At 40.2% G+C, this 27,994-nt stretch overlaps 1 protein-coding gene across 1 annotated transcript in view; it reads right to left on the bottom strand.

The window, feature by feature from the left end:
• LOC149276094 (E3 ubiquitin-protein ligase MID2-like) overlaps positions 1–27,994 on the bottom strand; it is a 96,065-nt gene that overhangs the window by 43,999 nt on the left and 24,072 nt on the right. Inside the window, exons 2-4 of the mRNA XM_089503896.1 lie at positions 10,929–11,024; positions 2,206–2,313; positions 166–314 (exon numbers count right to left, since the gene is read on the bottom strand). Of these exons, the coding sequence (XP_089360022.1) occupies positions 166–314; positions 2,206–2,313; positions 10,929–11,024 (353 nt within the window). The remainder of the gene's footprint in view (positions 1–165; positions 315–2,205; positions 2,314–10,928; positions 11,025–27,994) is intronic.

Here is a 27,994-nt window from a genome sequence, read left to right as displayed (position 1 = left end):
ATATATCAATTTTCTTCCTTATCCATTGTCTTAATCAAATGGAAGCCCGATGACTTGGACACAAATGGCAGTGAAAATAGCTACAACTCTTGTCCAGCATCAATCTGCAAAGAAAGCTCAACTAGATCACAGCACAAAGATTAATAATAATAATGTGGCTCATACCTTTCCACTACAGTTTTCGCAGCTTGTAGGAACCTTGCAGGATCATTCTCCTTAAGAATATGATCTGACTGATTGATTAATACTGTAGAACGTTCGAGTCTCTGTCTGCAATTGGCTATTTGCTGAGCAAGCTTTCTTAACTTCATCACCTTAAAGACATTGCATCAAAATTGACATCAAACTAGTAAAAATAAAAATACATTTAAGATAGAAAGGGTCGTAAGCAAAAGTAGATTACCTGTATAGCATACTAAATTTACAACCCAGGATAATCTTAAGGAAAAAAAATAGATTTTGCATATTGTACTTCAGCATCACTTCAGAGTTCATGCACTTCTGGCAAATGGGTATTATGCAATCATTTTTCAATGACCACATGATTTGATTGTACAATATCGAATATAATTACAATGAGTCCAAATAGGGACTCCAGAAAAGGATTACAATAGCCAGAGTATGACATTTATGGTTCGCTCTTACAGTTTAGAGATGAAAATCAATTAAGCAGAACTTGCTAGAAACAAGTGGTTCTTTAAGTAATGATAAAATCAGTTCTCCATTTCCTAGAAACAGTCTATTTTCTAAAAATTTCAGAGGCAGCTTGCCATACTGGATTATATTAAAATTCCAAATTTAAAACATGAACCAAACCCATCTCCCTCAACACATCTGATGCAATTCTTGCACAAATGTTAGAATATAAAGAGATTGCTTCACTCATGTTCTATTCTATTCAGTTTCTATGGATAATCACACTCTGTTTTCTTGCTCTCCTGGTTTTTTGGTTTCAAATGGTAAACTTTTGGAGCCTTCTTCTCCAGTATGCTTGTAATTGTTGTAGGCTAGGTGTTAAACATTGGCTGCTTCTATGTAATCAACTAATGTAGTCACTTGTGATGCAGCGCTGCAAGTTACGGGCCTTTGGTTGTTACAGCAGTGCAGATCATTAATTTAAAATTAACTCATCATAAATTAACAGATGGACCTAGACTGGATGAAAACTGCAGCAGCAGCAGCATCTCCATTTGCCCTCACCAAGTACTTTGTTTACCTATTTGTTCTAATAAGCTCTGCATTTCTACAGTGTTTCCCACCTAATTTTATCTCTGTGCTCCTTCATTCTCTCACAATTAAACCACACCTTCAAGATCCTCAGACACTAACACACTAACATCTGCATGTGACTGTGGTTACATTCAAATCAGTCACCTACCTTCTGTCTCATTCCCCTTAACCTACTGATAGATTGTAGGCTTCCAATACCAGTGCCTGCTTCCCCTTCTCTGTCAGTATGTCTCATGTATGTTCTTGTTAATGTTAACGTTAAAGTTACTGTTAAACTCATGGGAGATCAAACTAATATACCGTTTTAATACCCTACTAACTGGCCTCAACAGAGGCAGAGAATTAATCTCCCATTACAAACCATTAATTACAAACCATTAATCCTCTCACAATTCGAATTAACTACAAACAACTTATTCCTGGGAACATTTGACACCTTCATGGATCTGGCATATGTCAAATGGTTTTATGGCCCCTCTAACCAGGGAGTGAACTGACCAAGGATGCTTTGATTGAACCATATCTGTCCATCGGATCTCTGCTAGTCGAGCTAATTTACTGCTGAACAAATTCCCCAATACCTCTGTGTTTATCTAAAGTCTTTGTTAATGTGTGAATTGTGCTTTTGTATTTAGAAAAGTCTGTGTTAGCTTCATTAATGCCTGAGCAAGGGACCTAACAACTTGGTCTCGAAAGCTTGCAATTAAACTCTCAGTTAGCCAATAAATGGTATCATTTTAACTATACTTTTCTCCTGTTTTCTCAACGGCTAACACGGTACAAAACCTTTTTATCATGTTAAACTCATATTCTCTCTTCATTGTAATAGCTCTACCAAATATGGGAAATTGTACCTAGAATCAATATTGCATTCACAAGGGTTAGGCTCAATGTATGGTTTACAAAACAATTTCTGCTTAATTTTGGGTGAGTTTTTAAATGCACTGGATCATTACAATTATAATTTATTCTTACTTTTGTCTCTTTAATTTTGACAGCAATCATCTGCTTTCTTCTTTGTATAATGTCCATTAATTCATCACATTCCTCATTGAGCTTTGCTTCATGCATACTGGTATTAACCTATACAAAGACAGCATAGTCAGACTGCTCAGCATTAATATATACCATTTATTTCAATAGTTAAATAACTTCTGAAGATAGTGACCTGTCATAGTAATTACTGGTAAATTGTTAGACTCATCAAATAGCATCTAACATCAAAGTGATCTAATCTCAACGTGACAGTAAACTTATTTTCTTTTACTGAAGAAAATCACGATTTGTCAATATTCCCAAAAATAATGACCTGAATGCCTTGGTACCAATGGCAAGGAAAAAAAGCATTTCTTTCAATTTGGTCATGTATTCAAACCTGGGGATGGGGGTTGGCTGCATCAGGGTTGGGGCAGTGCTAGCCACCAATAGACTTGAAAAGTGTGGGGAGCATTCATGTTCAAGCACCACTCTCATCGCCCAGAGATTCCATACTGATCCTGAGATTCATGCTGTGCTCTAAATTCTGCAGCTTGCAAGGAAAACCCAGGCTTGCATATATTTTGGTGCAGACATGTCCATAAATAGAGTGTTAAATTCTGTGCTGGATTATGAGCCTCTAGGGCGCCTGCTACTGCTATTCTCCTGGTGTGTGTGTGTGTATAGTATTAGAGTCAGTGTGTTTGCATATGTATAATGCGAGAGTCAGTGTGTGCGTATTGTACTGTAGTGTTAGAGTCAATGTGTATGTACAGTGTTAGCGCATCAGTGTTTATGTCAGTATATGTATAGTGCTAGAGGCGGTATGTGTGTGACTGTATGAATAGTGCTTGTTATTGTATGGCGTTGGACAGCGTGTTCATGTTTATGAGAGTGTACGATGGTGTGTGCTGTATGACGTTATTGTGAGTATGTCAGCATATAGTGTTAGAGTTTGTGTTTATTAGTGTATGGTGTTAGAATGTTTAAGCGTAGCTAAGTAACAATTTATTTAGCAATTTATTTTTTATTGATTAATTATAAACTTGATTTACTAATGATTTAATGCATTTAATTTATCAATCCTCAATAAAATGGATTACCATTGATATGTATTTGCCAAATTTTTGATATATTGATCAATATTTTATTTTCTATTTATCTATTAATTATGTTTAATACATATTTCTTAATTATGAGAAATATATTGTTTTATATTAGGGGATTTTGTGTTAGTGGAGCATCTATGAAAACAAAAACATGATTGCAGAAAAAAAAACGGCTCCTATATTTTTTTGAGATGGCTCCTAGATTCAAACCACTTTTAGAATGTAAGCTTATGAGTGAGGCTGTCATAAGCCCACCATTCTTGTCAAGAACTTTGTATGAAAGCGTCATGAGACTAAACCACAAGCTCACAGGGTAGGTTCCTCAACTCCTGTTGTATCTTTATGTGCAAGTGTATCTTATTTGTTTGACATACGCAATGCCAGAGCCACTATCAAGGCACTACAACAGGTACTGGTGTGTCTTACCTTATTACATTAGCGTGAGTGTGCATGTGAGAATGTAGTGTATTTCTGTATGGTGTTAGCATGTGTGTTACCGTAAGGTGTGCAAGTGTATGTTAGCGTAGGAAATTACCATGAGTGCATGTCTGTTTGTTAGTATTTGGTGTTGGCATGTGTGTGTATACGAGTGTCTAAAGATGAGCCTAGGGTTAGTGGCTCCTGGGTGAGGTAGGGTGTCTATGTAAGTGTAAGGTGTCAATGTGTATTAAAGCATGTTTGTGTGTTATTGAGACACCCAAGCGTCACTAACCCCAGGCTCATGCTTGGTCTCATAAGGTTTGTTTATGGAAGCATCATTACGATCAAGAGGGGAACATGGGTCACGCAATAGGCAGGGCAATTATATGGACATGGGGCAGGCTAATTTAAGGGGCATGGAGGCCAAAGCTTTAACCCTGTATTGCACCCCAAGATTTCTGATGGTGGCCCTGAGTAATGCTGACTTCCAGTGGTGTATTCTGGCCTAGGGTGGTAGTTTAGGGAGCAGCAGCCCCTATAGCACCACTGTTCAACACCAGTAACGACAGCAGCGGGAAAGGGGCCATTAGAGGGGCCACTGCAGACAGTATATCACATGCACGGTGTGCTTACGGATCAATGCAAAACTGATAAACAGCAAAACGTTTATTTTATGTTAGAACAAGCCAATCCATGTACGATGCATTTTCATACTGATCACACTTTCAATGTGTTGGCATTTAAATCTTTTCACTTCTTTGCCCACACACAAAAAAGGTCACTGTCCAGTGCTAAATCCTTTTTGAATTGGTTGATAAATTGCTGTTGCTTCTAAAATGCACTCCAATCAATTGTACTTTACAAGTCAGCTTACTTGTCAATAAGAGGCCACTTAATTGTCTCACCTCTCTAGGACTGCAGCCCACAGTGAGACATCTTATGCATTAAGGCTAAATCAACAGCATTTCTGCTATGTTACCTTACGGTATTTGCTATTGATGTAATTAAGGGAGTTTAGGGATAGAAAACGGATATTATACTCGTCAGATAATTATGCACTAGCTCTTCACTTGCTGATTAGATTAGCCACTTCTAGCGTATAACTCCATTTCTCCCATTCTCTTTTAATTTGTGTATTTATTTTTCACTTTTTTAGGTGGCTTTCTGCTGTTGCAACCAGGTAACAGATATTCAAATGAAGTGCCAGTTTTTCCCATATAGTGTTTAAATATGCTACATTTTACAAAACCTTAATTTCACATTCCAGGAGACCTATATTATGTTATCGTGTGTACGGATTAAAATAAGAAGATGCATGTATGTATAAAGGGTCTATTGAGCTTAACCTATTTTCAGTGGCGTCGGCAGGGGGGGGCCAGAGGGGGCCATGGCCCCCCCTACATCATGCTGTGCCCCCCGGTGTGCCCCCCCAATTGAAACGCGTCTTTTTTTTTTTTTAATAGACCCGGAGGAGAGAGTGAGAGTGTCGTCATATCCGGCGCCCAGCAGTGAAGCCGGCAGAACTAGGGATACAGAGACCTCGCGATCTCACCGCTGGACAAGCCCAAGGTAAGTGAACTTCAAAGGGGGGGTTAGAAAGTTAGGAGGGGGTTAGAGAGTCAGAAGAGGTAGATAGGAAGTGAGAAGGGGTAGATAAGGATAGATTGGGAGGGAGAGGGGGTAGATAGGATAGATTGGGAGGGAGAGGGGGTAGATAGGATAGATTGGGAGGGAGAGGGGGGTAGATGGGATAGATTGGGAGGGAGAGGGGGTAGATTGGGAGGGAGAGGGGGGTAGATGGGATAGATTGGGAGGGAGAGGGGGTAGATTGGGAGGGAGAGGGGGGTAGATGGGATAGATTGGGAGGGAGAGGGGGTAGATTGGGAGGGAGAGGGGGGTAGATGGGATAGATTGGGAGGGAGAGGGGGTAGATTGGGAGGGAGATGGGGGTGGATGGGATACATTGGGAGGGAGAGGGGATAGTTAGGATTGATTGGGAGGGAGAGGGGGGTAGATAGGATAGATTGGGAGGGAGAGGGGGGTACACAGGATAGATTGGGAGGCAGATGTGGTAGATAGAGAGGAAGATGTGGTAGATAGGGAGGGGGAGGGGGTAGATAGGATAGATTGGGAGGGAGAGGGGGTAGATAGGATAGATTGGGAGGGAGAGGGGGTAGATAGGATAGATTGGGAGGGAGAGGTCTTTATGGGACAAAAACGGCGTACGTTCAGCTGCTTGGGGACAAAGTTGACATAATGTGTAACTTAGGTGCTGGTCAGGTTCTATGTGGGCAGTGTGGACACCAGGGCTGGCTTTGGGGTGTGTGACCAGTGATCTATGCCTGTAATTTAGGGGGTTTTATCTATACCTTTAATGCAGAGTGTATATGTAATTTCCAATTGATTTATATCTGCAAAGCTGGGTTTTGTGTCATTCTGTTCATCTGTATCGGCTATATTTCCATACATTATTAATGTTTACCTGCAAATATAGGATTTGCATGTCTTATTCAGTTGATCAATACCTGGCGTGCTGTTTCCATGTGTTGATTATTTGATCTAAACCTTCAGTGCTGAGTGTACATGTGATTTCCAGTTGATATATACCTGCAACGCTGGGTTTGTGTGTTCTGTTGGTTTATACCTGCAATGCTATGTTTCCATACATTATTTATGTATACCTGCAAATACAAGGTTATTTTTAATCTCATTCAGTTGCATGTGCTGTTTCCATGTGTTGTTTATTTGATCTATACCTGAACTACAGGGTGTAAGTAAAAGAGCGCTATGGTTTAGTGAATGAGGGGACAAAGGGACTCTGGGGATGATTACAGGGGAGAGGACCTCTCAATGTCACAGTGCAGTCAGAAGGAGGGAACACTGCACTGACTCTCACTGTCTTCCCCTGATCTGCAGTCAGTGTGGCAAATATATTGGCAGCAGGGTCTAATATTAATATATATTGGCTGCAGGGGCTAATATTAATATATATCAGAAGCTGGGACTAATGTTTATATATATATCGGCAGCAGGGGCTAATATTAATATATATTGGCTGCAGGGCCTATTATCAATAAATATTGGCTGCAGGGGCTAATATTTATATATATTGGCTGCAGGGACTAATACTATATATCGGCAGTAGGGGCTAATATTAATATATGTTGGCAGCAGGGTATAATTTCTATGTATATCGGCAGCAGGGTATAATATAAGTATGTATCCGCAGCAGGGGCTAATATTAATATATATCCGCAGCAGGGGTTAATATTAATATATATCGGAAGCAGGGTGTAATATTTCTATATATCTGCAGCAGGGTCTAATATTTATATATATTGTCAGCAGGGGCTAATATTAAAGAATGAAAAATAACTGTCACTTTAGCTGTTATTTTGAAATCATATTTTAATCACAGTCTTTACTTCAAAGAGATAAGTGCATATTATGTAGTTAAAAATGCACGTCTAACGTGTGTATATATATATATATATATATATATATATATATATATATATAGTGTATATGTACCGTTTTATAATTGGCCCCCCTACTTTGGTCCCTGGCCCCCCATGTGCCCCCCCTAAATATGAAACCTGGGGACGCCACTGCCTATTTTCATGCATACATGATGTGCATGACTATTCCTCCTTACTTGCTGCTATTTGCTTAGTAGCTCCAATTCTTAAAAATACAGACCAAGTTCTTCCAACAAGCTATACCAGCTTCTAAGTGCTGGAACTCTGCACCTGAGCTAAAATATCAAGAAGTATCTAGACCTCAGTCCTGGGTGTCAGTAGCAATAGACCGGGGGCAGCTAAAAAAGTGAATTTTGAGGTCCCCCCGATAAGTTTTTTTTAAAAAATTAAAAATAAGTTTTAATGTATGAATATATTTTCTATTTCTCCTATTTTTTTAAAAAAATATATATATCTGAGATTTATTTCCGCTGCCTTTCATTTATGGATTGTGGCCTACAAACTATATGTCAAAGGAAAACTACATCTGTAAGAAACTAAGGCTAAAATATTGACTCTGTAGTACAACCATATTTCATTATGTAACCTTCATGTTTAAATCAAAATACTTTACTGTAGGGTTGCACTCTACAAGTTAGGTACTGTAGCAGGAGCTGCAAACATTCCCCAGGACAAATAAATGCTCAGCACCCCAGAAAATGTGAAAATGAGGTATTTATTGCAATACCACTGGCAATGTTTCAGCTCACCAAGGGTATTTGTCAAGCCATAACAGCATAATAGTTTGTCTGTGTGATTTGATCTATGTTGGAGAGACTACAAAAAAAAAAAATTGTTTCTACTAACATGAACCGACAATTAAAACCCAAAAATTGGATTTGCCTGTTTCAGAACATTTACATGAAAAGGGCCACACACTTGCAGGGTTTTGCTACCGTATTATTGATTTCATCCCTAGACGGATTAGAGGAGGGGATAGAGAGTAACTCCTTAAAAAACGGGAACCATGGTGGACTTATGCGCTTGACTGCTTAACCTCTAAGGGGATGAATAAATAACTCTATTTAGTCTCATATTTATGATATGTTAATCTAGTTTCTTCGGTTTCTTCCACAAAAGATTTTTCGCGTATGGATTATGAAAACAATTGCCTTAAGATGCAGCTGTTCCTGCATTCTTCAGATAAGGTTATTGGAAATATATATTTACCTTATCATATTTGTATATATATAGTTACCTACTGGAACAACTGTATTATGAAGATTATCAGTTGTTAAACATGTGATTGACATAAGATTCTTCAGTTATACATAAGATATACACTGTTGCAAATGCTTTGGTTTTAGATGTGTGTGTAGTTTAACCACTCCTACACATTTTTTTACACATTTTTTTATCCACTATAACATGTTTCATTATGAGATTGCTCAATTTATACGTGATTTTTTTAATATTTGCCACATTGTTAAAAATTGTATAGTGTGTTATTATGAGACGTTGATCCTATGTATAATTATTGTATCCTTATAAAATCACTATGTAGTTGTGCATATAAAAACACTTGTTTTTCTTACACTGCACTGCACTACAAAGGCTCTTGGTAAACTGAAACGTTTCCACTTGTGTTGCAATAAATACCCACTTTTCACATTTTCTGACGTGCTGAGCGTTTATTTGGAGAGTAGAATGTTTAAATCTGCTGTATGTATTAATTGATTTAGCTGTCTAGCATGTCAGCGGAACAAACTGATCACGGCTAGATTAAATTATGTACCGGGTCACTAGAGGAGAATGTTTAGAAGCACATGAATGTGTGTTCCCAATGGGTGTGAATGCATACAAATAACACCCAGCAGCCACTGATAAAGTTCAGGAGCATTTTTTCAACATGAAAAGATGTTGCCTTTCAACATGAAAGGCAAGAGACCGCGAGAGATGCAGGATTTTACAGCAGAAAAGTAGCATCTAGTCTGCCCATTTTCAGGGGCGCTAGTCTGCTGATTGACCCTGTTTTATATGCCTCTCCTTTGCTTTAGTGATCACTGGGTCTCCTTTAATGCAGTTTTTCTTTCTGAAGGCTGTCTTGAAACAGGTTTGTTTTGGTCTGAACTGGTGATATTTAAGGCAGATATACACTCACTGGACGCTTTATTAGGTACACCTGTTCAATTGCTTGTTAACACAAATAGCTAATCAGCAAATCGCATGGCAGCAACTCAATGCATTTAGGCATGCAGGCATGGTCAAGACAACTTGCTGAAGTTCAAACATCAGAATGGGGAAGAAAGGGGATTTAAGTGAACGTGGCATGGTTGTTGGTGCCAGACGGGCTGGTCTGAGTATTTCAGAAACTGCTGATCTACTGGGATTTTCACGCACAACCATCTCTAGGGTTTAAAAATGGTCAGAAAAAGAGAAAATATCCAGTGAGCGGCAGTTGTGTGGACGAGGATAATGGGCAGACAGGTTCGAGAGACAGAAAGGCAACAGTTACTCAAATAACCACTCGTTACAACCAAGGTATGCAGAATACTATCTCTGAATGCACAACACGTCGAACCTTAAAGCAGATGGGCTACAGCAGCAGAAGACCACTCCTGTCAGCTAAGGCTCACCAAAATTGGACAATGAAAGACTGGAAGAATGTTGCCTGGTCTGATGAGTCTCAATTCCAGCTGGGACATTCAGATGGCAGGGTCAGACTTTGGCGTAAACAACATGAAAGCATGGATCCATCCTGCCTTGTATCAACGGTTCAGGCTGCTGGTTGTGGTGTAATGGTGTGGGGGACACAAGCTCACATAATCTCAAACTCGTTTCTTGAACATGACAATGCGTTCACTGTACTCCAATGACCTCCACAGTCACCAGATCTCAATCATATAGAGAACCTTTAGGATGTGGTGGAACGGAAGATTCGTATCATGGATGTGCAGGCAACAAATCTGCAGCAACTGCTTGATGTCATCATGTTCATTTGGACCATATGGTGATGTTTCCAGCACATTGTAGAAAGTATGCCACAAACAGTGAAGGCAAAAGAGGATCCAACCCAGTACTAACAAGGTGTACCTAATAAAGTGGTCAGTGAGTGTATTTGTCACATATTAATATTGACGCGTGTGCTTAGTTTTATTAGATAATATTATGTTACATGAGTGGAATTAACTTTGTGTTTATTTATGATGCTCTGTGTGGCATTGTATGATGGTTCCCAGCTGATATAATGTAGTGCTCTTCGATCATGATATGAAACATTGGGAAAGTTCAAAAAAACGACATTGAGTGCAAATGGTCCCTTAAAGTACATAAAGCAACATTCTGGAAGTCACAATATGTACTGAATGCACCACATAGTTAGAATGTGTAAAAACCGTCTGGACAGGAAGCATTAATTCTCTGTTTTCCCATGTGGGGACCTTAGGAAACATGTAATTAGTAATATTTTCAGCACATACAAAAAAATCTTAAAGTAAGATATACGGTGAATCTGAAAAAGCATTCTTCACAAAGGGGGGGGGGTACATAACAACTAAAATACAGCCAATACTTTTTATGGTCAGATTTGGTCAGATGTCACAGAAGAGGGGTCTAAATCTGCTCCTACAATACATAAACAATACAATTATTGTTTATACTCTGTAAGTAACGTGAGCTCGGTGCATGTTTTCTTAATATCACCACAAATAAAGTGATACCAAACATGTCCTCTTACCTCAACTTGTTGGCAGATTTGAATAAGTTTGGCCATCTGGGTTTCAAGTTCACTGCTGTGCTTGACCAAATTAGACAGATATGACTCCAAAGTTTGCTGAAAGTCAAGAGAGAATGAGGGTCAATTGTATTACCGTATTTGCTCGATTATAAGACGACCCCCCAAATCTGAATATTAATTTAGGAAAAAAAGAAAAAGCCTGAATATAAGACGACCCTATAGGAAAAAAGTTTTACCAGTAAATGTTAATTCATGTAAACAATTTTTTTACTAAAAGCTATGATTGAGAAAAATATTTTGGTTTTATTTCCTTCTATTTTCCAACCTGCCCCCCCAGTTATGCCCCTTATACCCCCTATATGCCACTGTGCCCCATGATATGCCTTTTAACCCTCTAAATGCCACTGTGCCCCATGATATGCCTTTTGACCCCCTATGTGCCACTCTGCCTCCAGAAAGGCCTTATACCCCTATATGCCACTCTGGCATTAAGGGGGTTAAAAGGCATATTATGGGGCAGAGTGGCATATAGGGAGGTTTAAGGCATTTCTGGAGGCAGAGTGGTGTATAGAGAGTTGAAGAGGCATTTCTGGAGGCAAAGTGGCATTAAGGGGGTTAAAAGGCATTTCATAGAGCACTCTGCCTCCAGAAATGCCTTATGCCCCCCATTTATCACTCCCCGCCCCCCCCCCCAAACTTACCAGTGCTTCTGAGTCCCCTGTCATGTAGCCGGGGCAGCGTGTAGGAGGTGTGGCTAGCAGCGGGGGTTGTCTGCGTCCATTGCGCAGACCTTCCCCGGCTGTCAGAGATCAGAGTTCCCCGCACTGGTACCGGTGCGGGGAACTCTGATCTCTGACAGCCGGGCAAGGTCTGCGCGATGGACGCAGACAACCCCCGCTGCTAGCCACAGCTCCTTCCGGCTTCAGCGTAAGATGTCTACGCAAATCGCGTAGACATCTACACGCTGCCCCGGCTACACACCATGGACTCAGAAGCACCGGTAAGTGTGGGGGGGGGAGACAGGAGGATCCAGGTCCCCTGCAGCTGCGGGGGATCTGGAACTTAGTTGTCTCATAGTCAGACCTATTTGAGGTCTGATTAGAAGACGACCCCGATTATAAGACGAGGGGTATTTTTCAGAGCATTTGAAAAAAACCTTTTCTTATAATCGAGCAAATACGGTATATCTTTCACAGAATCTAAACCCCCATCCTATTCTGATACATTGTTACATGACCCTACAGCCGAGGGTAACAGAAACCAGGTGGGCTAGTGGGATGTTCCTGGACATTGTTGCCGCCTTCCAAGATGTGTAGCTGTTCCGGTTCACAGAGTTAAGGTGCTCCTCCAGGCAAAAAAGGTCACCCATAAAACCGTACCACCAGTCATGACACAAAAAGGATATATATTTAGGTATACATGCAGTGTATGTATAACGAATATAAATCCTTAGTTCAAAAGGACTGTACGGAGCATAATTGGAACAGTGGTAAACCTTCCCAGTAATCACCGGTCTACGAAAATTCCTCAAACAAGCATCAATCGCCTTATCACCAGGAGGTCACAAAAAACCCAGACTAACAAAGAATTACGGGCCTCATTTAATGTCAGGGTTCACAATAAATAATAAAGAGACTGTTCAAAAATAGCACCCATATGCAGGGGCATACCTAACTGGCACTTAAGGTGGATCCTATATTTGCCCCCCCCACATTAAAATGTAAAAACACCCACACTCTCACTCTCTTACTCACACCAGGCACACAGAGGTCCCAAGTTTCCCAATAAGGAAATTAACTTATTTTTTACTTTTTTTTCTCCCTACTTAACACAAAATCCACTAAAACCCCTGACAATTCTCAAATCCACCCACTAACCTAATACTAAACAACAATAAAACTCAGATTATAAAAAGAAAATAGCTGTAGTATCTTAATTGAACAAGAGCAAAAAGACATAGATTTCATATGCCATTAAATGATATTGCCATAGTCCATAGAGAAAGCGTAATGTCCTATACAGCCCCACCAACAAATGATTCATATTTTTAGCACTCCTATTCACGATCACTGCAAATGAATTCCTAATTCAAATTTAATAGTACATAGAAGAATTACATTAAAGAGGAAAGCCTCACGTTTACTGTAAGATGGGGAAGCTTCCTCTGTACTGAAAATACCTTTCAGCAACTTCTCTAACAATAAAAAGTGTAAAATGAAGATCCAAATACGGCTGCTTGCTACCATGGGAAACAAGCCGGCAGAAATCTGCTACCTTTCAAAGATCTAGGATTGTGGTGCCACAGGTGTCCTCGCTCATACACTTGTAAAAGCAAAAAATACACACCTAGATGGATAGATCTATATACAACAAATGTACTGACAATCCAGAAAAATGATGAGAACAAAGAGCGTTCTAGCTTCCAAACGCTAATGCAGTAGAGGTTCAAAAAGATTTTACACATGGACATGTGTTTTCTAATTTTATTTTGTTTCTTTAGCATGATTATGGAATTCAACCCTTTGTTATGTGTAAACTATGTTTTGTTATGTAACCTATATGCACTGTGTTCAATGTACATACAATTATTTCGTTTATTACTTTTATTATTTAGTTTGTAATTTATGCAAAATTATGGGGGGTGGAATACAACAATTTCATTGGTTCCCCCTTTGTTATTGATCTTGCATGGTTTGCCTAAAACTAGGTATCTATAAAAATTAACTTTCCATGGGAGAAAAAAACCATATTTCCTAAATAAACTGTTTATAGAACTGTTACCAAACCTATAGTATAAAGTATAGCAAACCTATGAAAATCTGCCTGGCCTCCCATGAGGGAAAAATCCCCCCACAATCCACAGCACTCAAAGGGTTAAAATATTAAACGTAAAGTACAGTATATAATTTTATCAAATGAGGCCTATTACCTACCAAAATGTTGTTAATTACTTTTAAAGACACAAAAAAATCTGTTGTTTTAGACAAGATATTTAAGTGCATAATAATAATTAAATGCAAATGTTTTTAAATAGTATATTAACAGAGGAAGAGATACACAGTGAGGAAATAGTTAGACAAGGAGAGGCATGATAATAGACTTGGTTCAAATGGCTTGGAAAACAATATAGAAGCATGTGTACAAAGAATTAATAAAGCGGAGATAGATATGCCATACAGCTATGCAATGACATGCAAGAGATGTAATAACCAGCAGACCAATTTAATAACATGCATGGTAACGTCATTATTGAACAGGTTAGTTATACGATCTCCTTAGAGTACACATCTGTCTTGTGAAATGAAAATCACTCAAACCGAAATGTTTACTTTCTGAAAATGCATAAATGTATGAATATATTTAAATAAAATTGGGTCCTTTTCAACTGAGCTGTCATTTAGCATAGTGCACGCCACATTATACACTGTTTATCTGTCCACTGTGCATTATGCAATATTTATAAAGGCAGAAAAGAGCTTAGCAGAGCTAAAGATAATCCATTTGGAAGTATTTTGAGATTTCTGAACACAGTGGACTATATAACACATCAATAATTCAAGTGACATTGAATTCCCATTAAATGATATGATTTCTGCTAAAAGGAAAGGTTTCGTAAAGGAGAGGCTGCTTTACCCATAATGTAAATGATACCTTATTAATAGTTTAAAGCTTTCAGGAAGCAAATTCATGGCTGTTAAGATTTTAAGACTTAAAATGAAGACAGCAGGAATAAGAAAAGTGACATATTGCAGATTAATTGTCTAAAATCCCCAGGTGCTGGTAATATAATTGATACTGGAATTAACTAAAAGTAGAGCAAGAGCAGAAGAACACAAACACTGTGTCCCTTACATGCATATATATACATATACCGTATTTGCTCAATTATAAGACAACCCCCCAAAATTTGAATATTATATTATTATATTATATTATATTTTAAGACTTTTAGGAAAAAAAGTTTTACTAGTAAATATTAATTCACATAAACTATGATTGAGAAAAATGATTTTTTTGTTTTTTATTTCATTTTATTTGCCACTTTGCCCCCAGTTATGCACATCTGCCCCAGAAATGCCTTATACTCCCCTATATGCCACTCTGCCGCCGCACCGGAACTCTCCTCGCTGACAGCCGGGGAAGGTCTGCGCGATGGACACAGACAACCCCCACTGCTAAACACACCTCCTTCTGGCTGCAGCGGAAGTTGCCTACGCAAATCGCGTAGACGTCTACACGCTGCCCGGCTACACACCAGGGGTCCCAGAAGCACCGGTAAGTTGGGGGGGCATAAGCAGAGCTGCGGGGGATCTGGATCTTAGTCAGACCTATTTGAGGTCTGATTATAAGACGATCCCAATTATAAAACAAGGGGCATTTTTCAGAGCAAATGCTCTGGGGAAAAAATCTCGTCTTATAATCGAGCAAATACGGTAGTTTCAATTTTTGGTTTCAGCTTATTAGTGATTCAGTAGGCAGAGTTTAGCGTTAGGACCCACCGAAAATTGTGGTGGGCTAAGCATACTATGGCCATATAATGTGATGGAATCTCCAATTGTTATCATAGTCCTAGGCTAGTTCCTATATTCATGTTTGTCTCTTATGAACCTTTGCCCTCCTTTCCCTCAATCATCTCAGGATTTCGGTTCCTCTCTCCTCTCCCCATGCCCCAGTTAAGATGTCCTATCCTTGCCTAAAGGAGAAGCGTCCGAGTATTCTAGCTCCACGCTCCATCCCCTGTGTTCCTTGCCTTGTTCCCTGTCCTTAGTTGTGTTCTGTACCAGGTACGTCCTGTCTTCCTATGTTCCTTTCTCGGTCTCTTTGTTCCTCGCTCTGTCCCCCTTGCTTGCTACATTTCTGCTGTTACTCTGCTTAGCTTCCATACTCCCAGCCTGCAGCATCCTACACGTTATTCTAATGCTATGTTTCATACCTGCTCCAGGGTGCCTGCTGGACATCTCCAAGTTTTGTTCAGATTTCCAAATCCAGCCAAGTTTAGTTTAGTTTCATTCTGGACTGCTGCTATGTCAGGGTCCTGGTATGTGGCTGCACAACGCTAGATGCCCACTGGGAGAGTGCAGTCGCCCTGCACCAGGCCCTGTCCAACTTAACAATAACTCCTGAACACAATCTTTGGGCGCTCTGGGTCATTACAGTAGTTTGTATGGACCCAGTCTCTGACAAAAGTACACATCTTAATGCGATCATCAACATGTCCTAGTTTACTGGTCCCCGTAATAATGCATGTGCTTGGTCCTATTTATTAGACATGTCCACAGGGAGCAAAAATCGCTTAAGCTGGTAATTTCGGACAAAAATTAAGGTCTTTTTTGATTCGGAATGCCATTCATGGGCATTCCCAAAAGGGTGGACTCCCCTTTCATTACAGAAATTTTTAAAAGTTAGGATAGTCAAAGAGGTGCAGCAGTAGTAGTAGAGTGTGGGGCCTGGGCAGGCAGACGCTGGCACATCATGGGCCCATGCAGCCCCATGAAGCAGGACAATTTCCTCAATATTATATATTATAATTAGGGCTGCAACAACTAATTGATAAAATAGATTATGAAAATCATTGCCAACGAATTTCATTATCGATTAGTTGAATCGATTTTTATCGATTATAAAATGAGGGTTTTTTCAGAGCAAATGCTCCCTAACATACCCCTCATTTTATAATCTGTTTAAGTCTGACTCACAGCAGCAGTTCCTACTTACAATTCCTCCCTGCAGTCACTGCCGATTGGCCCGCCCACTTCCTTCTTCCAGTCCCTCCCTGCAGTCACTGCCGATTGGCTGCAAGGAGGGACAGGGAGAAAAGGGCGGGGCCAATTGGCAGTGATTGCAGGGAGGGACAGGGATAAAGAAAGGGGTGGGGCCAAAGTGTCAGTTAGCCCCGCCCATTTCCTAAAGCGATCACATGGCTCAAGAACTCGTCTAACTGGCGTATAAAATTAATATTTGGGCTGCTGAAAGTTAGGGGCAGTTATAGTTAATGGGTTGTTTAGGGTTCATTTAGGGGCAGTTATAGTTAGTGGGGTGTTTAGGGTTAATTTAGGGGCAGTTATAGTTAGTGGGGTGTTTGGGGTTAATTTAGGGGCAGTTGTGGTTGATGGGGTGTTTAGGGTTAATTTAGGGGCAGTTGTGGTTGATGAGGTGTTTAGGGTTAATTTAGGGGCAGTTGTGGTTGACGGGGTCTTCAGGGTTAATTTAGGGGCAGTTGTGGTTGACGGGGTCTTCAGGATTAATTTAGGGGCAGTTGTGATTGACGGGATCTTCAGGATTAATTTAGGGGCAGTTATGGTTAATGGGGTCCTTAGGGTTAATTTAATAAGGTTAACTTAAGGTGCAGTTACATGTAAAGAGGGGCAAACTAAGGGGAATCTAAATCCTGGGGGCAGTGAAGATTAATCCTGTATTTCTTTATAAAAGTATTGTGTCAGTTTGCTGAGAACGAGTCTGCAAATCTATGAGTGCACTATGGTATACGGCATACCTGGGGAGGACGGAGTGACATATCTGGGGGTATAAGGCATACTGGGGTATATAAGGCAGTGTGTCATGTCTGGGAGGGCAGTGTGTCATGTCTGGGAGGGCAGTGTGGCATGTCTGGGAGGGCAGTGCGGCATGCCTGGGCTCAAATGTGCATAACTGGGGGGGGCAGGTTGGGAAATAAAAACAAGAAATGCATTTTTATCAAAGTTTTTTTATTCTGCTGTTTGTTTTTAACATCCTATGTTACTTTATTCAATTATTTTAAATAAATGAAACATTTAAATTTTTTCATCCGATTAATCGAAAAAATAATCGACCAACTAATCGATTATGAAAATAATTGTTAGCAGCAGCCCTAATTATAATGCATGGTTTTGTCACCAATATTTATCAATGAAGAATAATAGAGATAATAAAAAATGGATTTATTAGAGGTTTGGCTAGTTGCATAAATGGGCAAGCAACTGTCTTAATTAAACTCCACTCAGGAACAGGGGAAAAAATGTCTGTTGCAGTATAAAAGTCACTACAGCCTCTCAAATCCATCCTACAAAAGGACATTTTCTGCACTAAAATAAACTATTCATTAACTGTAGGGCTGCAACTAACGATTATTTTAATAATCGATTAGTTGGCCGATAAATTTTTCGTTTATTTAAAATAATTTAATGAACTGGATGTTAAAAAACAACTTAAAATTTACATTAACATTCTTATTTTGTTATGATGTAATAAAAAACAATATTTTCAAAGTACAAGAACCCAAATATAATATTTTTGAAACAAAATAACCCCAAACATTCTGAAAAGAGGTGGACTATTACTGTTCAAGAAACTTTGCCCCAGCCCTGGCACTTTGCACCCAGCACTTTGCACCCAGCACTCAGCACTTTGCACCCAGCACTCTGCACCCAACACTTTGCACCCAGCCCTGGCACTTTGCACCCAGCACTTTGCCCCAGCCCTGGCACTTTGCACCCAGCACTTTGCACCCAGCCCTGGCACTTTGCACCCAGAACTTTGCACCCAGCACTTTGCACCCAGCACTTTGCCCTGGCACTTTGCACCCAGCCCTGGCACTTTGCACCCAGCACTTTGCACTGTGCCCCTGCACCCAGTCTCCAACTCTGCCCTGCACCCAGCCCTGCCCCCACATTCTGCCCTGCCCCCACACTCACACCCTGCCCCCACACTCACACCCTGCCCCCACTCTGCCCTGCACCCACACTCACACCCTGCCCTGCATCCCCACCCTGCCCTGCACCCAGTCTCCCACTCTGCCCTGCACCCACACTCACACCCTGCATCCCCACCCCCACTCTGCCCTGCACCCAGTCTCCTGCCCTGCCCCCACACTCACACCCTGCCCTGCATCCCCACCCCCACTCTGCCCTGCACTCAGTCTCCTACCCTGGCCTGCCCCCCCACCCCCACTCTGCCCTGCATCCCCACCCCCACTCTGCCCTGCATCCCCTGAAACCCCACCCCCACCCCCGCGAACCGCTCTGTGCGAATGGAGCCACTCGCACAGAGCGATTCGCACAGACATGAAGAATACTTACCTCCGGAACGCGTCACATCCGTCACGCAACTAAAAGAAGGCGGAGACTGCAGAGCATGTAGCAGAAGCGGGGAACGCTCGCGGAGGTAAGTAAAAGGAGCCGAGTGCTCCAACAATGAATCGATCACTCGATTAAATCGATAACGGAAATCGTGGACAACGATTTCCGTTATCGATTTTATCGATTCGTTGTTTCAGCCCTAATTAACTGGCAGTATGGTAGGTGAGCAATGAGCATTAAACTCAGTCTCTGCTAAACTGTCACTGTCTCATGCTAACTCTCATTAGTCTGTTATTTTTCATTAGTTTCACCCTCGTTTTCGTTACGAAACCAGTAATTTTCATGAAAAATAAAGTTTGTACGAAAACGAAGGCACAAGTCTACTATGCATTACTTACTGAGCATGCAGAAACATCATAAAATGTGAATGCATATAGCAATTTGCAAACATATCTACTACCTTCCTGGGATTGTAATTTTACACGCACTCAGAATATTTTTGTGGAATGTTAGGTTGATAATGGTCTACTCCACATATTTTTTATAAAACAATCACTCCAAGGTGCAACCAACAATAATTAACTAATTTTGTAGTCAGTGTATGTCCATATTTTTCCTCTTCTCTCAGTAAAATAAATAAAATCATGTATTAAATGGTTATATTTAAATGGAATCACTGAGCACAATAATACATTTACTTGCATTTCCAATTCTCCATTAGAATGTGTCACTATGTCAGACATTCAATGTATTAGAACTCCCAAACTGAAAGGGGCTTAAATACTAGATAACACACGGGCCAAATCTCCTTAGTCATTCATCACAATGGTAAGAGAGGCCCAAAAAAATCACAGTTGGAGAATTGCAGAAGTTAGCTGTGTCCACAAGTTGTTTGGGTTTCAAGAAAAAAGCCTCTACTCTCATCCAAAAACCAACTTAACCATCTTCAGTTTGCCAGAAACCACTAGAACTACAAATGGGTTCTATGGTCACATGAAACCAAAACAGAGCTTTTTGGCACCAAACTTTTGTCGTACACAGAGAAATAGCCATATATAGAAGTAATTCATGTCCGTGGTTAAATATGGTGGTTGCTAATTAATGTTTTGGGACCTAGACATTCTTTTAGGATACATGACATCATGGACTCTATCAAATATCAACAGATATTAAATTAACATCCAACAGCATCTGTCAGAAAGCTTAAAATGGGCTGTGGTTGGATCTTTCAGCAGGACAATGGTCCAAAACCTACATCAAAATCAACACAAAAATGGTTTACTGACAACAAAATCAAGGTCCTACTATGGCCATCCCAGTCTCCTGACTTGAACTCAGAAAACCTGTGGGGTGAACTTAAGAGGAGAGCCCATCAGTGTCGACTTCTAAATTTGAAGGATCTTGAGATTCTGTAAGGAAGAATTGTCTCAAATCCCTAACTATGTATTCCCCAACCTCATCAGGCATTATAGGAGAAGACGTAGAGCTGTTATCTTGGCAATGGAAGGTAGCATAAAGTATTGACTTCATAACAGCAGTCTCAGCTACAGAAGGTAAATGGAGAGATGGGATAAAATGGGCCATTTTGGTCAAGCGATGTACAACCACCATGATGTTATTGTGTCAGTCAACTATAAAATGTACTGTGATGTCACCCCATGGTTGCTCAGGTACTGGTAATGGTTGTAGGAGTCCTGTGGGTTTGAAGGTATTACTCTCGGTGCGGGCAAATACGTCACACGAAGGAACGTAGTTATGTCCTGAGAAAAAACAAAGTGAGTCTACAGCTCTTAAATGATAGTGAAGCTGCAATCCGAACTGTGATACCGTTTATCACATAAACATATAAAAAAAAAACACAAATGGTAAAAATGCGCTAGTTATGTCCTCTCTCATCCCAGGACACCAAAAGTATCACTGTGCCAACCCTTAGATCTTTTAATCCCCTCCCTGACCCACTAATGTATGGTCATGTATGGACTGAAGAAAAGCATATCTGGCTTTAATCGGTACAAAGAGCTTAACATTTCTGTACAGCAATGCATTCTCGGAACAAAGATTGTATCCCAGGTATGGTCTCAGCTGTGCGTACGGATTTCAGCAAGCGAGGATACAAAAACCTGCAGGAAAATGACCTGGTTGAATGGAATTTTTTGGGGAGATATCTATTTATACACGTATTTTGAATATGCATTCTGGGACTTATTTATATTGATCTATTTAATTATTTATTGGATATTCATTATTTATTAGAAATTGATTAATTGATCTATTTATTCATTATTGAGGATTCAGGGACTAATCAATGTATTTATTAAAGTCTATTTATTCTTATTTGTTATTTGATTTAGGGATCAATTGATTTACTTAAATTATTTATTCTTATAAAATATATATATTTGGAAATTCACTATTGAGAATTTAGGGATCAATTGATTTATTTATTCTATGTATTCACCAAATTAAGTTATTTATATGTTCACTTAATTTATTTTAATATTATATTTATGGATGAATTCACATTTTTTTGTATTTAGGTTTTTTAACCTCAATGATAAAACATGTGTGCAATGTTGCTGTTTAGCGTTCAGCACCTGGTATGTCACTTCCAAACACCCCAATAAGTGTTCAGTAACATCTCCCGAGTACAGTGATACCACCTATGCATGGCCTTGTCAGGTTATTTAGGGGCTAAAGGGCCACATTTGGGGCATGCGCAGTAGTTCAACTTACAATTCTGACATCCGGTCCTTCTGTCCCCTGTCCTATTTGGGATGTCTTTAAAGCAAGCCAATTCAAGTTACCCCCATCAAACCATATATTTTTGAAAACTAGACACCGTATTTCAAATGGTGATATTTTAACTATTTCATGCACTAATTCTGCCACCAGCCTTTCTCAATGTTTGTGGTAATCATTTTTTGTGCCTTTTTTCACACACGTTGTACTTTAGGTATGAATTTACAGCCCTTCCTATGCCTCAACAACATCTCAATATGTGTTCCACATCTCTTGAGCACAGTGATACAATGCATAGGTTTGTTGGGTTGTTTGGGGCTCAAAGGGAGGTAAGCATTTTTTTTTCTTTCATTTTGAAATCTGGTCAGAAATCTTTGAACCCAGCCAATTCAATTTTCCCCAATTAAACCATACATTTTTTTTTAACTAGACATCACATCGGAATTTCAAATGCCAGTATTTTTTGCAAGTTACAGCCATAGGTGCCATATCCTAGCTACGCATCTGAGTATTAGTATTTTTTACTAATCTTGTATGCTCTGCTTTATTGATTTGCATGGTTAAATGCAGTACCTGTATCTAACCTGAAGGGGGAGCAGGGACAAACCATCTGTGAACTCTTCAGCTTTTTATTTGTTCAGTTACATGTATGGGCATTCGTAACAATGCCTGTACATGTATGGGCTTTGTCATGAAGGGGTTAAATAATAGCACTTTATGGATAAGCACCTTATATCAAGCATATTTTAACATTCAGCACTTATGTGTGCATTCCCATACACTGAAACCAGCTAGAGGCCCGAGCGGAGGGGAATGCAGCATATGTATAACCGGAGGCCAGGCCGCTACATCACCAAAAGCGGCATCTGTACAACTTGAGGCTGGGGATCAATCTTTAGTACACAGAATACCCTTGGTCAGTAGGAGTTTAAAGACAAAACAGATTAAAAAAGAAGAGACTCCCGTCGCATTTTTCTTGTAGTGAAAATTAAGCATCTTTATGAAAAGGAAGGGATAGAAAAGTGGAGTTCCAAATAAAAATAAGTGTGTACAGTAAAGTATCCACTAATTGCAGAGGCTGTCATCACAGTACTAGTAGAATACCCCCATCGGTTGGCACATTTGCTCAAACTTATTAACAGGCTGGTCCTGTCTGAAGTATACAAGATGGAATGTGATCAGTGAACTCAAAAACAGTACCACCCTCCGTATACAAACAAAGAGCCCATGGAAGGAAAAGCTTTACTCTCTATTCCATAGAGGTATCCAATGTTTTAGTGCTCTAAATGCAAGGGATTACGGAGAGGGAGATGTAGCCCAAACAAATATACAAGTGCCTCTCGTTAGCCTGGAATTGTCACTGCTTACCCCTATGAAGTATTAATCAAATTCATTTTATCCATTTATATATGTATTCTTCAAATTAAAAACACTAAGGGTAACCAGATTTATGTATGGCCTAACCCAGCAAATTTTCCAAAGATATCTCATAGTAATTAAGTGAGGTTCCCCAAATGTAAGAGATATGCCATATGTTCCTCTAGCCATGCTGCAATGAAAAAAATGCAAATAAATACATAAATAAAATAACTATAAAATGTCCCTTATACTATGTATTCTTAACACACAAAAAATATATTTAAAAAGAAAACACTTTTTACTGTATCCAAAATCCAAAAGTATTAAACAAAAAATACATATGGTACTACACAAGGGAACAATGTGGCCCTCCATCACTTATAATATATGTGGGGTATTAATGCAATTAGGGGCTGTTGCTAGAAATCTAAATTTATATTTAGGAAAAAATCAAAACCACTGTTTTTGCAGTGTTTAACTACATCCTTGTATGTAATGTTCTAAAGTATCCTACCATTTCTCCAGCCTAACTGTAGCTTAAATAGAATATTATTAACTTGACCTTACATACATACTGTGGTGCTCATTTCTAAAAACGGTTTAACATCTTCTTCCGTAGCAGATGTATGGAAAAAAACCAATATGGGATTTACAGAGGATTACACTACAGAGTTAAACGCAATTCTATAAGCGTTTTTTTAAATATACACGAGGCTGTGTTGTGTGACCAGAAGGTACGGTCCAGAACCCTCCATCGGTTAACTAAATTTAATGTGTAGAACAACAGTGCTATTCATATCTTGACTGGGTTTAAGTTGCCCCTATCCTGTCCAAGTCTGGATCTATCCACGTGTGACGGGAACGACCTGTACCCCGACTGGGTACTCCCGCCAAATGTTGCTTCCTCCTGCAGGGACACCAACGATTAACCCCTTCAGCGCCAGACAGAACCAGCGGTGTAAAGGGGGACGTCGCTGCACCAGAGCTGCGTTGGCACTGTGGCGGCACTGTGGCTAGCTGAAGCTTAGCTACACAGTGTGGCTATTGTCAGAAAAGGACAAAAAAGGATCATAGCAGCCCGCCCTAAGCATCAGACAACACTCATGTTAAGGTAAAAACAGGACTCAGTTTATTTGGAAACACAGGGGTATTTAAACTGTACAAGGGGTAATTTACATACAATAGACACAGCAAGCCATACACAGTTTTCCATCAGGTCCTCCAATACACACGGCTCAGTATTTGCACTCAGCCCACCTCAGCCCAGTAGGGGGTCACTATTGTAATCTGCGGGGAGGATGGTTCCCTGATTTCTGGCTGAAACCTGCTGGATATCAGATCCAGGTGTAAATACTGGCCATAGACGTCTCTGTCTTATAAGTCCTGACCCGATGGAGAGTAACACCACACATAAACCCCCTCCCAAAATGCAAGTGCTGCAAATCTGTGTCCGAGCTCCACAGGCTTTAGAGTCTCTTGTACTTGGGGAAATGTGACACTCCATACCAGGACCCATCGTCTGTAGGAAGTAGGCTGGCACTCAGGCTCTTCCAGCAGCCCATGGCACGGAGGCTTCTGTGACACCATGTACAGAAGACCTCTTCAAGGAGAAACCTGAATAACCACATCCAAAAGTATTTTAACATCGTTTGGGGTAAATTTTCTGCTCCTGGATGGTATGGCCTAATGTTTTAATGAAGAGTATGGCCATACCCTGGCTTTATTTCTAAATACGGCCACAATGCATTCCTTGATCCATGTGCTCCTGGATATCTAGATAATTCATCATGCCATTCATCCTTAAGAGTTTATATGGTTAAAATTTCTGCCGTGCGTGGTATCAGTTTGGTCAGCACCTCCCATTATGCATGGCTCTAACTAGGAAATGTGTTTTTAATGAGACACCTCTTCAAAATACATTGTTAGGTTATTGGCTTTGAGTTATACTCACCTCCGTTAACCGATTATTGTATTCCGACTTTGTATTTTGTTTTGATTATCCTCATTTGTTTGTGCTCTTTTGGCCTGGACACGATACTGATTGTGACACTATGGCTGCCCTTGAACCTGTCTGAACTGTGACAGTGACATGAAAGTTATTTACTTTTATTTCTTACTGGTTGGGCTACTTACTTCATTTAGCATTCTTCTCCATATTCACCACTGCACAGCTCTGGGTTTAAAGACACAGGACTCTATGCTATGAACTGTGTTAAATTTTTAGTAAGCCTCTAACTCGTTATTTGTTTACTACAGATCTACAGCCGAGTTCCACTCCTCTTAAAGCGGCAGCACTTCAATTCAAAATCTCTCTGACACAATCTCTTGCACAAACACATTGTGTGGCTTTCTGAGTATATTCTTCCTCTTTAGTTGAGTGATTAGTCAATCCACATTCCATTGTACAATTTCCAGCAGCTTCAGTGAAGGCTATGTAAGGGATCACGGACGGGGTCCATACAGACGACTAACGGCCCAGCGCCCGATGATGGGATGCAGGAGTTCCATTGCAGATGCGGAGTTGGTCAGGGCCTGGTGCAGGGTAACCACACTCACCCGGGTTTTGAGCATCTAGGGTCGTGCAGCCACATACTAGGGCCCTGACATAGCAGCGGATGTTGTCCAGAACAAAGCAAAACTTAGTGATATCCTGCAGGCACCCTGAAGCAGGCATGGAACATAGCACTAGAATCATGTGTAGGATGCTGCAGGCTGGGAGATTGGAAGCTAAGCAGAGTAACAGCTAAAACATAGCAAGCAAGGGGGACAGAGCGAGCAAGGGACAGGGAGACCAAGCAAGAAACATAGCCAGACAAGACATACATGACACAGGACACCACAAAGGACAGGGAACAAGACAAGGAATACACAAGATCTGACATGAACAGGACAGGGCACCCCTCTACCAGGGGTTCAAGGCAAGACACAAGACAGGAAAACAAAGCACAGAGTTGACAAGACTGACCAGTCTACACATGACAAGAGTACACAGAAACCACAGGACCAAAGAGGACTAGCCTAGGACTATAAGATAACAATTGGAGATTCCGTCACATCTTATGGCCATAGTACGCTTAGCCCACCACTACGCCAAAGTACTCCAATATTCGGTGGGTCCAAGCACTAAACCCTGCCTACAGACGTACTAAACATACTAAACATGGAATCTAAACACATATCAGAGAGACATACCTGTAGACAACAGACTGAGACAAACATAATGGGTGGGGCACACCTTATAAAGGAAACAGAAGCTGAAGCCAAGAACAGGACTAGAATCCAGGAATCAGAGGTTCAGGACAGAAATGGACCACAGCAAGACAGGGGAACAGCAGCAAGACATGAACAAACAGAGACATGCAGCTCCGCAGCCTGGGTAGAGCGCGACAGGCTATCAATTGAATAGTTGCGAATGTCCTGTTTTACTGTGATAATATAAAAGACACAAGTATATCAAGTTCAAACTCCCCATAGGCCCAGAAGAAGGCAAAACTCTCATAGGTGCCCAGACTTACATACTAAAGGTGGGGGTCAGATCATTAACTTATACAAAGGCATATGTTTTACCATTGACCTATATAGGAGGTAAAAGGTATATTTTCCTAAAGTGAGTGAATACATCTTTTTATACATGACAATATCTTACTGGCCTTTGCGGCAGCTAACTGGCATTGAACACCATGGCAGGATTTATTGTCTACAATTATTCTCATTTAATGATTTCCCTAACACCACCTCATTTAAGCCATGACAAATTTTGACATCCTCCTCCCTCCTTACTGGCCTTTGCGGCAGCTAACTGGCATTGAACACCATGGCAGGATTTATTGTCTACAATTATTCTCATTTAATGATTTCCCTAACACCACCTCATTTAAGCCATGACAAATTTTGACATCCTCCTTTGTCTATGAAGGACTGTCTTCCTGATACTTTAAGTAGTCCTAGATTGGGATGTACGACTGTTGATGTTGAAAGGAGTCATTAGAAGAAGCACGTTGTAATGAACATGAACCTCAACTGTGCAACACAGAAACAGAACTAGAGCATTTAATATTTTTTAGTGATCATCATGGCAAGTTATTCAAATTAGATTTTTTTTTTAAATGTAATATTCTAGAGCCTGAGAATAAGTTCAATCATTTATTTGGACTCTCCAGCCATCATGCACCTCAAAGAATATAATATCCGTATAACCCCCTTACATTTTCATGGTGTTTCTTCTGCATACGCTTTTGAGAATCTATTCAAGTGCATTTCCCCCTCCCCCGGCTATTTTGTGTGCAGGAGATGTGTTTGGCCGATTACAAAATGCAGCACAGCAATGTAAACATGTAAAATTATGTTATTTCTGCATTTCAGCACAGACCTCCATTGCAGCTCCTACGCGGCCTCCTTGTAATGCTAATGATGCAAGGTAGCAAGAAGGCTTTGCCTCCTGTCCCATCCAATGCATCATATTTCTTCAAATGCAAGCCATTGTAAAAACAAAATGCATGCAATGAGTAGGTTCAGAACGTAATACATTTCCAGGATCTTTCACCCATTTTATTTCTCATTTAAAGTGGTAATAAAATCTCATTACTTAGATAGGGAGGGATATAAGAACAATCTATCACAACAGGAAAGCACAGAGACAGATGCTGAGGGAAAGCAGGCTCCCTTTAGAACATCTGTAAATGTATATACACACAAACTATTACTCCCATAGGTCATGTGGAGCTACTGAAAAGTAGCACAGCGGTGATATTGTAGTCTGAGAGGCAATTCATTTTTACAGAATACAGTTCTAGAAGCTGTTTTAACAGCTTCTACACATTGAAAAGTAAAAATGTGTTAATAATCCAATAAATGGGACTAGATAATCTGTAGGACCGACGGGTATATGCCTAAAGATTCAACAAGAAGCAAGGT

This window comes from Sceloporus occidentalis, unplaced genomic scaffold, assembly GCF_023333645.1.
Source record: "Sceloporus occidentalis isolate IW3139 unplaced genomic scaffold, rSceOcc1.0.p SCAF_247, whole genome shotgun sequence".
Classification (NCBI taxonomy): Eukaryota; Metazoa; Chordata; class Lepidosauria; order Squamata; family Phrynosomatidae; genus Sceloporus; species Sceloporus occidentalis.
This window is presented reverse-complemented; position numbering and strand designations above follow the sequence as displayed.